The 14137-nt window shown below is 42.4% G+C and overlaps 1 protein-coding gene across 1 annotated transcript; it reads right to left on the bottom strand.

Annotated features, from left to right (window-relative positions):
* Positions 1-7467: 7467 nt before the first annotated feature.
* Positions 7468-13772, bottom strand: LOC133462696 (interferon alpha-inducible protein 27-like protein 2A). Its single transcript, XM_061744078.1, has 4 exons — positions 13760-13772; positions 13583-13612; positions 13276-13437; positions 7468-7683 (listed from the first exon to the last, which is right to left on the bottom strand). Exons 1-4 carry the CDS (start codon positions 13767-13769, stop codon positions 7595-7597), a joined length of 291 nt encoding a protein of 96 aa, XP_061600062.1. The 5' UTR covers positions 13770-13772; the 3' UTR covers positions 7468-7594.
* Between the last annotated feature and the right edge of the window lie 365 nt (positions 13773-14137).

Consider the following 14137-nt stretch of genomic DNA (forward strand, 5'->3'; position numbering starts at 1 on the left):
CCGGAGCTTCGGGAGCTGTGTGCTGGCCTGCGGTCCCCACCCCCGGTCATCCCGTTGCTGCTTCCACCTGCCTGCTGTGCTGTTGCCGTCCCTGACCCACCAGTCTGGCCCTCGGCAGGAGGGTCCCCCCTGATGAGCCTGGTCCTGCTCAAGGTTTCTTCCCTCCTAAAGGGGAGTTTTTCCTTGCCACTGTTTGGCTTAAGGTTTTTCTCCCACTAGGGGAGTTTTTACCTGCCATTGTTTATGTAATAACTGCTCGGGGGTCATGTTCTGGGTATGGGTCTCTGTAAAGCGTCTAGAGACAACTCTGTTGTATTAGACGCTATATAAATAAAATTGAATTGAATTGAATTGTATCACCTGAAACAGAAATGAGGGAAACAATAAGAGGACCAGACATGAAGTTATTTGGAGGAAGCTTGTGCATTAAAGAAATCAACAACAAAAGAAATCGGCTTGAATTTACCAGCAGATGAATTTTCAATTATCATTAAAACACTGCTGTTTTAATCAACACACAAAATATAACAATGTCAACTTTCTTAGAAGATGAAGATTTGAAAAATCCCCATTAAGAATAGTAGAAACACAGACGTGGACCAATGCATGGATACCTTTCCACAGAAAACAAAGATATGGTGTCAAAAGGTATTTTGATTCTTTCTTCTTTAAAAAAAAAACAAAAAAACGTGCTCTACATGGCTCAGGTTTAAAGTGTGCCCTTTAAACCTAAGTTAAGTAGTGTTTTTGAGGTTAAAGGAGCTTGAGGCCGGATTGTGGCAGGATTTATGAAAAAAATCTGTATACATTTTAAGTTTTCTAGTAATAATGTCAGATGAAGCGAGAGAATTAGCTCTCTAGTGTATCTCTCCTTTGCCTTGAACAGGCTGTGTGCTGCAAAATGTGCTGCAATTCGGTCCCGAATTTCCCGCGCTGGGCTGCGGATGTGACGTCACATGACGCTGCATGCGCGTTCTCCCCGTTCTCCCGTGCCGGCTTCACTGTTGGCTGCAGTACCCCCAACGGCCTTCGTGGTGAAGGGTGGCGCTAGAGAGTCTCATTTCTTAAAAGGAGCCTCAAGCTCCTTTAAGAACTGATTTAGTGGTTCACTTGCTCTTGAAGTGCTGAATCCAACAATAAAATATAATTATTCTCAGTGCAATGCACAAATGTATTTTAAAACAACAAATAAAGTACAGTGAAATATTTTAATGTACCCTCATACATATAAAATTGAACTCTTTAGAGTTTGCTGATATACAGCAATGAAGGTTTCTCCCCGCTCTCAAAGTACCAAATAGTCTGATTCTGTCATGTCAGTGTTATTGCACTTACTTTTCGTGTGAGGGATGTGAAGCAGCTATGTGTTGAAGAGAAAAATTGCTGGTGGTGGAAAAAGTTAGAAAAAAAATTGAAAATGAAAGATTTGTAACTGTAAAATTTACTTTTGAAAAAACATATATGAATAGCTGTCTGTAATTTGTCTATTATATTCAAAAAATGGGCTATTCTGCCTATAAAAAACAAAAAATCTTTTGACAATTAAACATAAGATTGAAAAACAAGAGAATAAACTGCATAAAGCAAAGTTGTGCTGTAACAGAGTGAACATACTGTAGTGAAGACAAAATAAAAATGATAGATGATAGACCATATTTAAAAAAATATATATATATATATATATATATGTGTGTATAGAAAGTATATTGCTAAGTGATAAGCTAATCTACCTTATCAAGTGAAACTCAATCTTTTTATTTTTTTAATTTTGAAGGGACAATGTTACTAACTCTGATCTTATGATGGAATGTGATGAATGTTAATTCATGGGCGAGGCTGTTGCAAGTCATTTCCAGTTTTTCAGGACAATCAATCCAACATAACGTGTGAAAAGGTTCTTTTTTTTCCAAGAAACTGAAAGTGAAAACTGAAAGTAGTGCGTGATGCTGAAGCATGTCAATTTTCAAGTTTTTCGGCACAATGACGTGACACCAGCATTATATGTGAACAGGTTCTTTAATAGGAAACTGAAACATATGCACAGCCCTAAACCAATGAATTGACAGCAAACAAAATTATTAAAAGTAATAATATACTTTATATATATATATATATATATATATATATATATATATATATATATATATATATATATATATATATATATATATATATATATGTGTGTGTATAGAAAGTATATTGTTACTTTTAATAATTTGGTTTGCTGTCAATTCATTGCTTTAGTGATGCACATAAGTTTCAGTTTCCTATTAAAGAACCTGTTCACATATAATGCTGGTGTCACGTCATTGTGCCGAAAAACTTGAAAATTGACATGACGCAGGATCATGCACTACTGAACACACACCATGCCCAAGAATATTTATGATCTTATGACATCAAAGAGGTGGTTTAGGTCATAACTCCAAAAACAAGAAAGAAAGAGAGAAATTAAAACAGAGTCCTGGTGACATCTCGTAGTGCAGGCTGCGTTGGGTACAGAACCCTGAACACTCTGCACAGATGGGACCTGGAGATGGACGAGGCTGTGTTTCTAGGGGGAACTGGGAAAGGTCCCACACTGAAGAGAATCAGCCCACATATTTTCTTTGATGATCAGGAGAGGCATGTTGAGGATGCATTAAAAGTTGGAACACTGGCATGTCAAGTGTTTGATAACTCCAAGTGACACAAAGGTAAAAAAAAAATAGAATAATGTTAGGTGTCAACTGTAGTGAACCCCAGCCAGACAATGGTGAAGTGTACTTATGTTTCTCAAAAATAAAACTTTATTTATGTTCAGCCGTCATCCTTATTGTTTGAACACACCGTGAAACACCTTCAGAAAACACTGTAAGAGCAAGATAAAACAGATAAATAAATGCAATTAGCTCTTACAAACAAATAAAACTTGTATCACTGTTAGCTTGGCGGTCATTTTAAACACTTTACCTTGTTCACAATTCCAGCTAGGCGCTTAATAATCAGTAGCAGAACACAATGGCCGGGTTTCCCAGACCAGTTAAGAAGCTCTTAACAGCAAAAGGCTTCTTTCAAAGCTTCTTAAGGAGCCTGTGAAAGAAAAACGCGTTTCCCAGAGTTGTTCTTAGCTTAAGAAGCTCTTTCATTAAGAAGGAAATGTAAGATGCTGCTGACCCAGTCTTTACAACCTTCTTAGTGAACAAAGACTCACAGATCCAGGCGCGTCAGGTAAATCAATATTACACCAAGCAATGAGATATTAAAACAATGCACACCGCACAAATTTTGATCTATTTTATACTTTAGACTTTATACTTTAGATTTATATTAGATTTATTATTTGACCTAAGCCCGGAGGTCCAGTTACTGGCTGCACTGCGTTTTTACGTAGTGGGGAGCTTCCTGGAGGTGGTGGGGGACGGCACCGGACTGAGCAAGGCGTCGGTGTCACGGAGTGTGGCAGCCGTGACACCGATCCTCCTGCGCCATGCCCGAGCGCACATCAAGATGCCACCACAAGGGAGGAGATCCGCCAGGTCCACCAAGGATTCCACGCCATGGCTGGGATCCCCCGGGTGATTGGTGTATTGGATGGCACCTTGATCCCCATCCTCAATCTCTCCTTGGTGGACCCGTGCTGGATTGGGAGGAAGCACTTTTCTGCCATCAACACGCAGGCGGTGGACCACGAGGGCCTGATAACGGACATCGTTGCCAGGTGGCCGGGGGGCACCCATGACAGCTACGTGTTTGGGAATTAGTGCATCGAGGAGCAGCGCTGCGTGTCTCCACACACCCGCTGTGTCTCCAAACATCCGCAAATACAACGTTGATGAATGCAAGATTCTGCTTAATAGTGAAAAAGGTCAAGCAGCTAAATAAACTTCAGAATATTTTTTTTAGGTGAAGGATATTGTTTTACTAGTCAGGAGGATACAATGTGGTCCTATATGCTGATCGTTAAGTTAATTTGCCCTTTCATCCATCTTTCACATTAAAAAAAACAATACATTTCCTCATTATTCTCTACCAAGACTACTTCTTATTTAGTTGCAGTCTTTTTTTCATCATGAAAAAGGGTCATTAAAGTATATTTATCATCTTCGTTTTTCATTATAACACACATAATGCACAGTCAGCAGGTAATTAGTGCGTTAGGTAACAGTGCTGTGTGTGAAAATATGCTGATCGATTGATTTGTGCATTGTAGTACCTGCTGAAATGAAGGCAGGGGCATGAAATGGGAGCATTAAAAGTAATGTTTTCATTTAAAGTAACTAAAAAGTTACTTTTCATAGTAAGGCATTACTTTTTGGTCTAAGTAGCTGAGTTACTGAGTTACTTTTTAATGAAGTAACAGTAACTAGTTACTATTTTTCAGTAACTAGCACAACACTGGTGGAGGCACGCAGCGCCGCTCCTCAATGCACTAATTCCCTGTCATCACACATATAGGTGCGCTCGGGCACGGCGCAGGAGGATCGGTGTCACGGCTGCCTGGACAGCCCGGTCCGACAGCACGTCCAGGGAACTGAAGTGCTGACGCACGAATGCGTTCATATAAACAGTTCTGCTTCGCGCACGGCGACGCGGTTGATTTGCAGCGAGAATATGCTGTATAGCAGCCAAATTATCAAATAAATTATATTCATGATGATTGTTTTATTTGTGCGTAATGCATAAAGCATATACAGGAACACACTTGTTATTCCTTATTTTTCTTTTTTTTTCCCTTTGCTGTCACCAATGAATGCTAAACAATATAAATCTAAAGTATAAAATAGATCAAAATTTGTGCGGTGTGTATTGTTTTAATATCTCATTGCTTGGTGTGATATTGATTTGCCTGACACACCTGGATCTGTGAGTCTTTGTTCACTAAGATGGTTGTAAAGACTGGGTCAGCAGCATCTTTCATTTCCTTCTTAATGAAAGAGCTTCTTAAGCTAAGAGCGACTCTGGGAAACGCGTTTTTATTTCACAGGCTCATTAAGAAGGTTTGAAAGAAGTCTTTTGCTGTTAAGAGCTACTTAACTGATCTGGGAAACCGGGCCAAGGTTAATTATTTCCAGCAACAAAACACAAGCATGAGTATGTGTAAATAAATGCACGTTTAGTGAGTGTGTAACTGCTTACAATACTTCAAGCTGTTTATGGTTTAGTTTTATTGTACTACATACACACTACTCTCAAGTTAAATTAAATCCCAGCATGTAAGATGTTTGTAAATAAAAAAAAAACATGTTTTTTTTTTGTTTTTTTTTTCTGAAGCACATTTGAACTAGATTTCTGTTCACCATGAAAGCCAGCATGTCACTTTAGCCCCAGAGTGACATGTCACAGACCTGTGGTGAAACTAGTGAGGACACGTGCCAAGGCTGGATGCAGCTGCCCTGGGGAATTTTCCACTGTTGTCTGAAAAGCATGTGATATTGAAGTGCCCTGGGGTCCGTTTCACAAAGCAGGTTTAGTGAAAACTCTGAGTCTGTTAACCCTGAAATGAGGGAAACTCTGAGTTTTCCGTTTCACAAAGGGAGGTAACTCAAACCAGAGAAAGAGAGGTAACTCTAGCCTGTTTCACAAAGAGAGGTAACTTAAGCTCTCGGTCAGTTACCGTAGTAACAGACGCTCTGAACCTAACCTGGTCGGGACCAGGTTTATTTCAGCGAACCTGGAGTTTCTCTCCGTCTCCTCCCTCAGTGGCGTCAATTCAGCCAATGGGTCTTTACGCAATACGCATCCGTTTTCTGCACACCACGGACAGTAAGCGGCAGAGTTAGAGAGCAGAAAAAGCGTATCTGACAAACGCAATTTAACTCGTTCACTTCACTATGTCAGTACAACAATATCACAGGGACATCAGATTTTAACTTCAAACAGTTAAAGTCCAAATGCAAAAAGGAGAGGGAGAGTAAAAAAAAAGGCAAATATTTCCCTTAAACAGATGTATAAGAGGATTTATATCTTACTTTGAGATTAACTTGCATAATTAATCCATCAGTGGCTAACAGCCTCGTTAATATCTTCTGGACCCATCACTTGCCTTCTTTTCTTTTTTTTATTGCGTGGTTGTCTGCTTCCTTTTCATTTTTGTAAGTTAACACTGCAGAGCGCACTAAAAACCAGATTGATAGAGACCGCTGTCTTCAGGGACGCTGGGACATTTCAACATATGAGGGGGGTACAAGTGTTGGGAAAGATAATACCTAGTGAAATCCATCATGTTGTTCTGATATGCATTTGTAGTTATTTTATATGTATGAATTAATAGAATAAATCAATACAAATAGATACAGAGTAATTCCATAAATGTATTTAAAAAAGAAAACATTTACATTTTCCCCTGAAGCCTAGGTGTGGCAGCTGCCGTACCCAATTGACGGCCCATCTAAATGACAATAAAATTTCATTTTTTTTTCTCCAAAATATGCTCTCATACTCGCCATATGCACGTATTAACACTTCTAACTCCAGTGGCGTGAAGTATGTGGATCTTGAGATGCAAACTAATGTTTCCTCAAAGGGATTTTGTAAATTGAAAAGATAAATAAAGTTAAAAAGAAAAAAAAGAAAATGTATGTCGCTCTTTTGTGTCGCCGGTTGCCATGGTGAATCCTTGTTTCAGCGCTCTACTGATGATGGCTTTTGATTTCCCTCACCCACGCACTTAACTCCCGGTGAAACTACTTAGAGTTGAGTAAATTACTTAAAATCCGCTGTTCTGGAACCGAAAACTCAGAGTTTCCGATCTCAGAGTAGATCAACTAAGAGTTCAGGATTAGACTCAGAGTTTGTTGAACCTGCTTTGTGAAACGGACCCCTGGCCTCAACCCAGCCCAAAGACAAGGTTACTCACCTGTCCTTAGATATATTTGTTCCCCATTTAAAGTTGGAAAGGGTGCATTGTAGTATCTTTTTGCAGCTGTGTATTTTTGTTGAAGTTTATAATGAATGCTGTTCTTTTTATAACTAATTTTAGTTATAAGGAAGGAAAAATAGTGTAGTGTAGGAGTTTGGGAACAAACTTTTTGGCCACTACAGAAGTACTCAATAAATAAATATGAGCTACATGTTAAGTGTAGTGTATACTGATTACTTAGTAATATTTCTCATTTAAATTATTTGGCACATGAAATTAAAAAATGGCTGCAAGCAGTTGTTTGTATATGCTGGAAGCGTCAAGAGTGGTGTTTGTATTTACCATTTTGACAAAAAGGGTGCAAGGTTTCAAAACGTGCAGATGGCGACACAGAGTCGGGGATTCTCTTGTCTGAGCTGTGAGGAGGCTAAAGGTGGAAACTGAAACATCAGAGCCCCCCCCCCCACACACACCCCTATTTCATTAGTAAATTTAACTAGGAGTGTTTGAACTGAGTTAACATTCCCTTTTTTTATTTTCAGACAGAAACACACAAATAGACTTGCACTTTTCTTTCAACTTCCACTTTATTATTTAAGTTATTCTTTATTTGACAACATATTTTCTTACCAAATATTAAAGTGTAGTTGGCTTTGTAAACTCATCTATTTTACTAATTATATGTCTGCCAACTGGAAGAAACTTGTAACATTTTTTCCACGTGTGTTATTCCTTCTTGATCTTGGTCATGTCTCAGATGAGAGCAGCAACCACCAGAGCACCCACAGTCCCTCCAGCCTCTGCCACGACTGCAGTGGCAGCAGCTGGCAGACCAGCCATACCTGCAGGGAAACAACGCGTAAATCATTTGTTTTCTCAGCTCTCTGTTTGATTTTTTCACTTGTTAATCACATACACAGTATTCATGCTGATGAGGCATTGTGACAGCACCGTGGTTGACCTGAATGTCAGCTTCCTACCACCTGCAGAGACGGCAACTTGGAAGTAGTTCCAGCTTCCTACCCACCTGTAGAGACGACACCTTCCAAGTAGCTTCAACCCAGACTTGAATCACTAGAGCACCCTATGGGGTGATTTGGAACTTAGTGACAGTCATGCTAAATGCCCGATGGTGACATTTGGCCACAGATCACATCCGACTGTGAATTGCTTTTCGTCTGTCACTTGGCCTGTTGATTCCTGCCTTTTGTGCTTTGAATTTACTGTATAAAAGTCCTGTCGTCGAGCCACTCTGGGTCGGCATACCAACTTCAGACACGGTCTGTGCTTGTCTGCCCACCGCCGGCTTACTGAATAAAACTCTCAACCCCACAGTGGATTCCTGAACTGGATTTTATATTATTCTTCAACAATTTGGTGCTGTGGCCCGGATGACAATAGACCTTTGATGCGAACTCCTTTTTCCAGACCAACGCCACACCAGTGACTTCTATCTACATTTTTCAGAGGTAAGGGGTCCATTTACAAAATACTAAATTATTGTTGCTGGGTTGTTGTCGAAAGTCTGTGAACTGGAGTACCAGAAAAGGTTGACGTCATCCCAGAATTTTAGGTAAGTCCGCTGTGTGGTTGTGAGCAGGGGTTATTGGGAAGGTTATTGTAGAGATGTTAAGGACTGCTGGCAATTTTATAACACTTGAATTTGATTGTGTTGTGAGAATGCTTTGCCTCTCCTACCTTAGAATTTGACTCACTCTTCTAAAAAAGGTTTATATCTCGGGTAACATTAAATAGAGAATGGCCAGAGTGCCATGGTTGGTCTGGGTACCAAGAGAATAGTCCGGTGGGACTTATAGCATATGCAGGACTTGAGGTCCATAAGAAGTGTTTGGAACACTGAGATATTTGTGGAAATAGACATATATGTAGAAGAACTGTGGGGTGGGGATGATTTGCTCTCCCAAATACTTGGAGGTATATTTCATTTCAGTAAGAATCTGACTCGCTCTCCTTACATCAACAGGAATGATTTGTATGCTCAAGTAGACTGATGATTGGAAGAATTAGCAAGTGATTTGTGGGTAAAAGTAAGTGTAATTGAAGGTTTTTTGGAGGGATCTTACAGAAAGAAAAATGGGAAGTTTTTGGGAAGTTTTTTTTTCAGTAGAGAGTCAGAGAAAGAGTTGACTGGTCTTATTAAGTACATGTACAATAATTATGGTACCGATAGTTTTATTTGTTAGTTTTATTTGTTACTTAGTTAGTATTAAATATGGTTAAAATAACTAAAGCACTTCAACTCCCTCAGACTTTTGAGGGATGAAAGTAGACGCCATAATGCAGAATCCCAAATAGCTTCGCTTACTGATCAAAATAAAAAGCCGATGGCTAAACTAGAAGAATTTAAAAACACAACGCAAACAAAGATGGTATTGGACTTGTTAACTGGCTCCTCCACAATCACACGCTACAACTATTTATCCTGTGAAAGAATTGGAAGAACTTAAAAACACAACGCAGACAAAAATGAAATTAGAGAACCAGTTAAATGATCAAATCAAAAACCTTTATCCGGTGAAACAGATTAAAGAATCAAGTGACGATGACACTTCTGATGACGACTGGATTTTACAACAATCCAAGATCTGAGGACAAAAGCCAAGAGAATAGTGAAGAGGGGTGGATTATTATAAAAAAAGAGGAAAAATCAGTAAAATTAGCTCCACTGATCACAATGAGGAAAGATGTTGTCTACAAAACTTGGAGCCGAAAGAGAACTAAAAGTAATAGTAAGAGATTTTAAATAAATAAACAAAAATGGCTAGAGGAAACAGCTGTTAAAAATAACTTTGCCACCTGATTGAAAAGCAAAGTACTTGATGCGTGTAGAATTCCCTGTAATCCCACAGCTGTTGCCAAAATCACACCAGAGCAAGCTCAGACCTTTTTACAGTATTTATTGCCTTAACAGTTCAAAGGGAAATAGTACAACAGGTTGACTTTACTCCTCTCACAAAACTTAAACAAGGAAATATTGATAATCCCAGGAAGCTTTATGCTAAAATAATGTTGACAGCAAAAGAAAATTGTGGTCTGTCACAAGATCAGATTGATGGATTTCCTCCAGGGTACATGCAAAATATATATTTGCTAAGTGCCCTTAACAAAGGGTAGGGTTGGATAAAACAAAAAAAAAAGAATCTGAAATGTATGAAAATACTAATACTTGCCCAAGTGTTTCCTACACAGGTTGAACGCAAGAGGACGGGCAGAAGAACCAGCCAATTGATGATTCACACAACAACAAAGACCACACATCACACTTCTCAAACAAAGAAAATGGGAACGGCTCCCATTGTGGTGAGCCAAATCAAAGTGTCCCAACCTACGTAATCTTATCCTGCCTATGGTAATCCATCATGTAAGCACATTGAAATCTGTCTCTGAGCCAACTATAGTATCTATAAGCCTTTTACTACAAATACCACAAACAAGACCTATTACTTCATGTGACAGCTGTTACATTTTGAACTTCAATTCCTCTTATGAGCACTGCACCTGTCACAAACGAGACAATTATACTGTGACATCGAAATGTGACTCCACAGACTCTCCTTCTGAAGAACCGTTTGTTAAGCCTAAAACAAGCCAAAATCCACTGTCGATTCCATTGAGGATTATAGCTACCTTGCTACAATGGTTAATCACTGTTCCATACCTCTACCAAAAGGTGTTTACTGGTGTAGCACGGTGAGTGCCACGGGGGCCCGACCGACAGGATGGAGAGACACGGAGCTTTGTGAAGAACCCTTTTTATTAACTCAAATCACCCAGTGCACAAGCACCTCACGCCAGCAGCACCTCAGCAGCAGCTTCTCCATCTGACTGACCCCAGCTGCAGTCTCCCAGTCCTCCTTATCAAGGCTGCCAGGGTGGAGAGGCTGATGGGACACACCTGTGTCCCGTTAGCCTGAGTGGCTGCAGCTCCTCCACTCTGCCACACACCCCCAACGCCAAACTCGCGCCGGGGTCCATCCGGCCGAGCCTACTCCCCCCCCCCCCCCCCCCCCCCCCCACCGCGGAGCGGGAGAGGAAGCTGTCCGCGCCCCCAGGCCTTCCTGGTTCAGACGGCCGCCGAGCTTCGTCGGGAGGTCGCCCTCGGCGACGGGCCGACCAGCGGGAACGGTCGGGCGGCCGTCCTCGGCGACGGGCCGACCAGCGGGAACGGTTGGGCGGCCGTCCTCGGCGACGGGCCGACCGCCGAGAAAGCCGCTCTCGGTACCGGGCCCATGGTGGCCTCGCGTCAGACGGTGCATCCAGGACCCGCGCTGGCCGCTGGTCCGCCTCCAGGACCGGCTCCTCCACGGCGCAGCCCTGGTCTCGAGCTGGTGTGTCCAGGACCGCCTCCTCCGTCACGCAGCCCTGCTCTGGCCGCGGGTCCGCCTCCGTCTCCGCGGGTCCCGCCGTCGCTAGCGCCGCCGCCTCCTCCGCAGCCACCACCGTTTCAGTAGCCGTCGCCTGGCGACCAGCAGCCTCTGCCTCCCGGCCTGTGGGCTGCTGCGCCGCCAGCGCTGCCGCGGCGAACCTCAGGCGTGGTGCAGGGGTGGGCCCCTCCGTGGGTCCCGCCACCTCGGGAGCCGTCGCTTGGCGGCCCGCAGCTTCTGCCTCCCGGCCTCTCAGCTGCGGCGCCGCCAGCTCCTCCCGCGCTGCTGTGGCGAACCTTGAGCGTGGCGCAGGGGTGGGTCGCTCCGTGGCCACCAGCACTTCTAGTGCCGCAAGCTGCCGCTCCCCCTGGCTCTGAAGCACGGCTGCCAGGTCCGCCATGGCATTGGCGAGCGCCTCCAGGGCCCGCTCCGTGCCTCCCTTCTCCATCCCGTCGGGCCCCACGTTGGGCGCCAGTGTAGCACGGTGAGTGCCACGGGGGCCCGACCGACAGGATGGAGAGACACGGAGCTTTGTGAAGAACCCTTTTTATTAACTCAAATCACCCAGTGCACAAGCACCTCACGCCAGCAGCACCTCAGCAGCAGCTTCTCCATCTGACTGACCCCAGCTGCAGTCTCCCAGTCCTCCTTATCAAGGCTGCCAGGGTGGAGAGGCTGATGGGACACACCTGTGTCCCGTTAGCCTGAGTGGCTGCAGCTCCTCCACTCTGCCACAACTGGATTTGTGGCATGAAGGCTTATGAATACCTACCAAAAGGTTGGTCTGGAATATGTGGTCCGGGCCATGTGGTACCAGCCATGAGAATCGTTACTGTACCACCGAAAGTTTGCATCGTTAAAAGAGAATTTTACACACACACACACACACACACACACACACACACACACACACACACACACACACACACACACACACACACACACACACACACACACACACACACACACACACACACACACAAACGCCATGGACAAGATTTTTAGGTGCCCTCGTTCCAAATTACGGAGTCATGGCAGCTTTGGACCAGATAAGAGATTTCCCATGCAGTCTAGATTTAGCAAACACCACTGCAAAAGGCATGTCTATGCTCTCACAAGAAATGACTGCTGTAAGGATGATGGCCTTACAAAATCATGCTGCATTGGACTACTTACTAGTCTCTCAAGGGGGAACTTGTGCTGTCATTAAAACTGAATGTTGTACATTTATACCTGACCGTAATGCCACCGTCCAAGAAATAACGGATCACTTGAAAGATATTGCCAAAACATTACATACACCTGTCACAACTAGTTTGTTTGATTGGTTTAAAGAACAGTTAGGACACGTTGGTTACTTAATTTTTGAATTTGCTTTGCTTGGGTTTGGACTCTTCTGATCACATGTCTAAGGTTCACTTGCAAAATATGTATCACTCAAACTACTACTAAAATGATGTACTCCACTGTAACTCAAAAAAAAAAAAAAAAAAGTGAATTGATGAGGCATTGTGACAGCACCGTGGTCGACCTGAATGTCAGCTTCCTACCACCTGCAGAGACAACACCTTGGAAGTAGTTCCAGCTTCCTACCCACCTGTAGAGACGACTTGATTTTATATTATTCTTCAACAATGCTCTTAAGTGTGCCACAAGCTCCAGCCAACTGGTCCCTTTTGATATGCACTCAACTATTCTGACACTACAAGATCTCTTGATAATTCACTGCAAGTTAACATGCTATTTAAAGGGGACTGTTTACAAATCACCCTGCAAAAGTGGTATTTTTCTGTATCAAAGGTGCTTATCTAAGCTATCTCCAAAGTACAGGGCCCTGTATCTCTGACTGGTGACATTTATTTACTCATGTGCACATAAGATAAAAGTCTGACACACACAAGATGGATAGATATGGTGCGCACTTAAAAATCCTGCTGTGTACAAGATATATACACACACACAGACATATATATACATATATATATATATACATACATACATACATATACACACATACACACATACACACAATATATTTCCTGTTTTTACCTGCTGCCTGCAGAAGAGCCACCAGACTCCCTGCTGCCACTCCTCCTCCATTGGCTATAGCTGCAGCCGACATCATACTTGCGGCATAGGATCCAGCTGCTATCCCAACTGAAGTGAACCCTACAGCCCCCAGCACAAAAGGAGCACTGGCTACTGCTCCTCCTATTAAAAATAAAACGATGTGGAAATGTTTTAAAGAAAAGAAAAAGTTAACAAATGTAGACGTTTTCCATTAGTAAAATGAAAATGGAAAACGAAACGAAACGAAAAAAACAAGTAAGTCAGAGCTTTTCTGTAGTGTTCTTACCTGCTCCCACAACCATGCCAATGCATGTCACTGAAAATACAATAATAAAAAAAAGAAGCGTCATCTAAATGCAGTTCAGCTGGCATGATCAAGCATTTTCTAAATGCATAATTGTAGAGGATGCAGGTCAGCTGAATATGACTGCAGTCATGCTGACAGCAGCTCAGCCGTACTTACAAAGTCCCATGGTTCCTCTCCTCCAAGAATGAGAGTCTGGAGCTGAGACTGAGCCTTTATAGGGTCGTTTCCTGAGAAACAAAACTTAGCCAGAGGATTGCGGACCAGGGCTACTCTACTGCCCTCCACTGATCAGATGTGGCAGCTACCATCATTTCCCGAGAAACGAAAGCTATTGTCAGCCACTCCCTTCATCCTCCTCAGTAGGATGTTGAATAGGAAGAGCTGAAGCTTAGGGTTTATATCATTATCTGCTGATCTCATCATAGCAAGGAAACATTGTCTTTGACACTATTGCACTTTACATGAATCATTAAAAATATCAGCGTTGTAGAAAACGATTTTTAATTCCTGATTATTATTATGATTATAAAGAAT

Source organism: Cololabis saira, chromosome 16 (genome assembly GCF_033807715.1).
Source record: "Cololabis saira isolate AMF1-May2022 chromosome 16, fColSai1.1, whole genome shotgun sequence".
NCBI lineage: Eukaryota > Metazoa > Chordata > Actinopteri > Beloniformes > Belonidae > Cololabis > Cololabis saira.

Bases quoted from the DNA above. Each gene is read 5' to 3' on its own strand.
- LOC133462696 (XM_061744078.1), bottom strand. The intron at 13,438-13,582 runs GTAAGAACACTA...TATTTTTAATAG, and splicing joins TGGCATGGTTGTGGGAGCAG to GAGGAGCAGTAGCCAGTGCT. The intron at 7,684-13,275 runs GTAAAAACAGGA...GTTTCCCTGCAG, and splicing joins GGCTCTTCTGCAGGCAGCAG to GTATGGCTGGTCTGCCAGCT.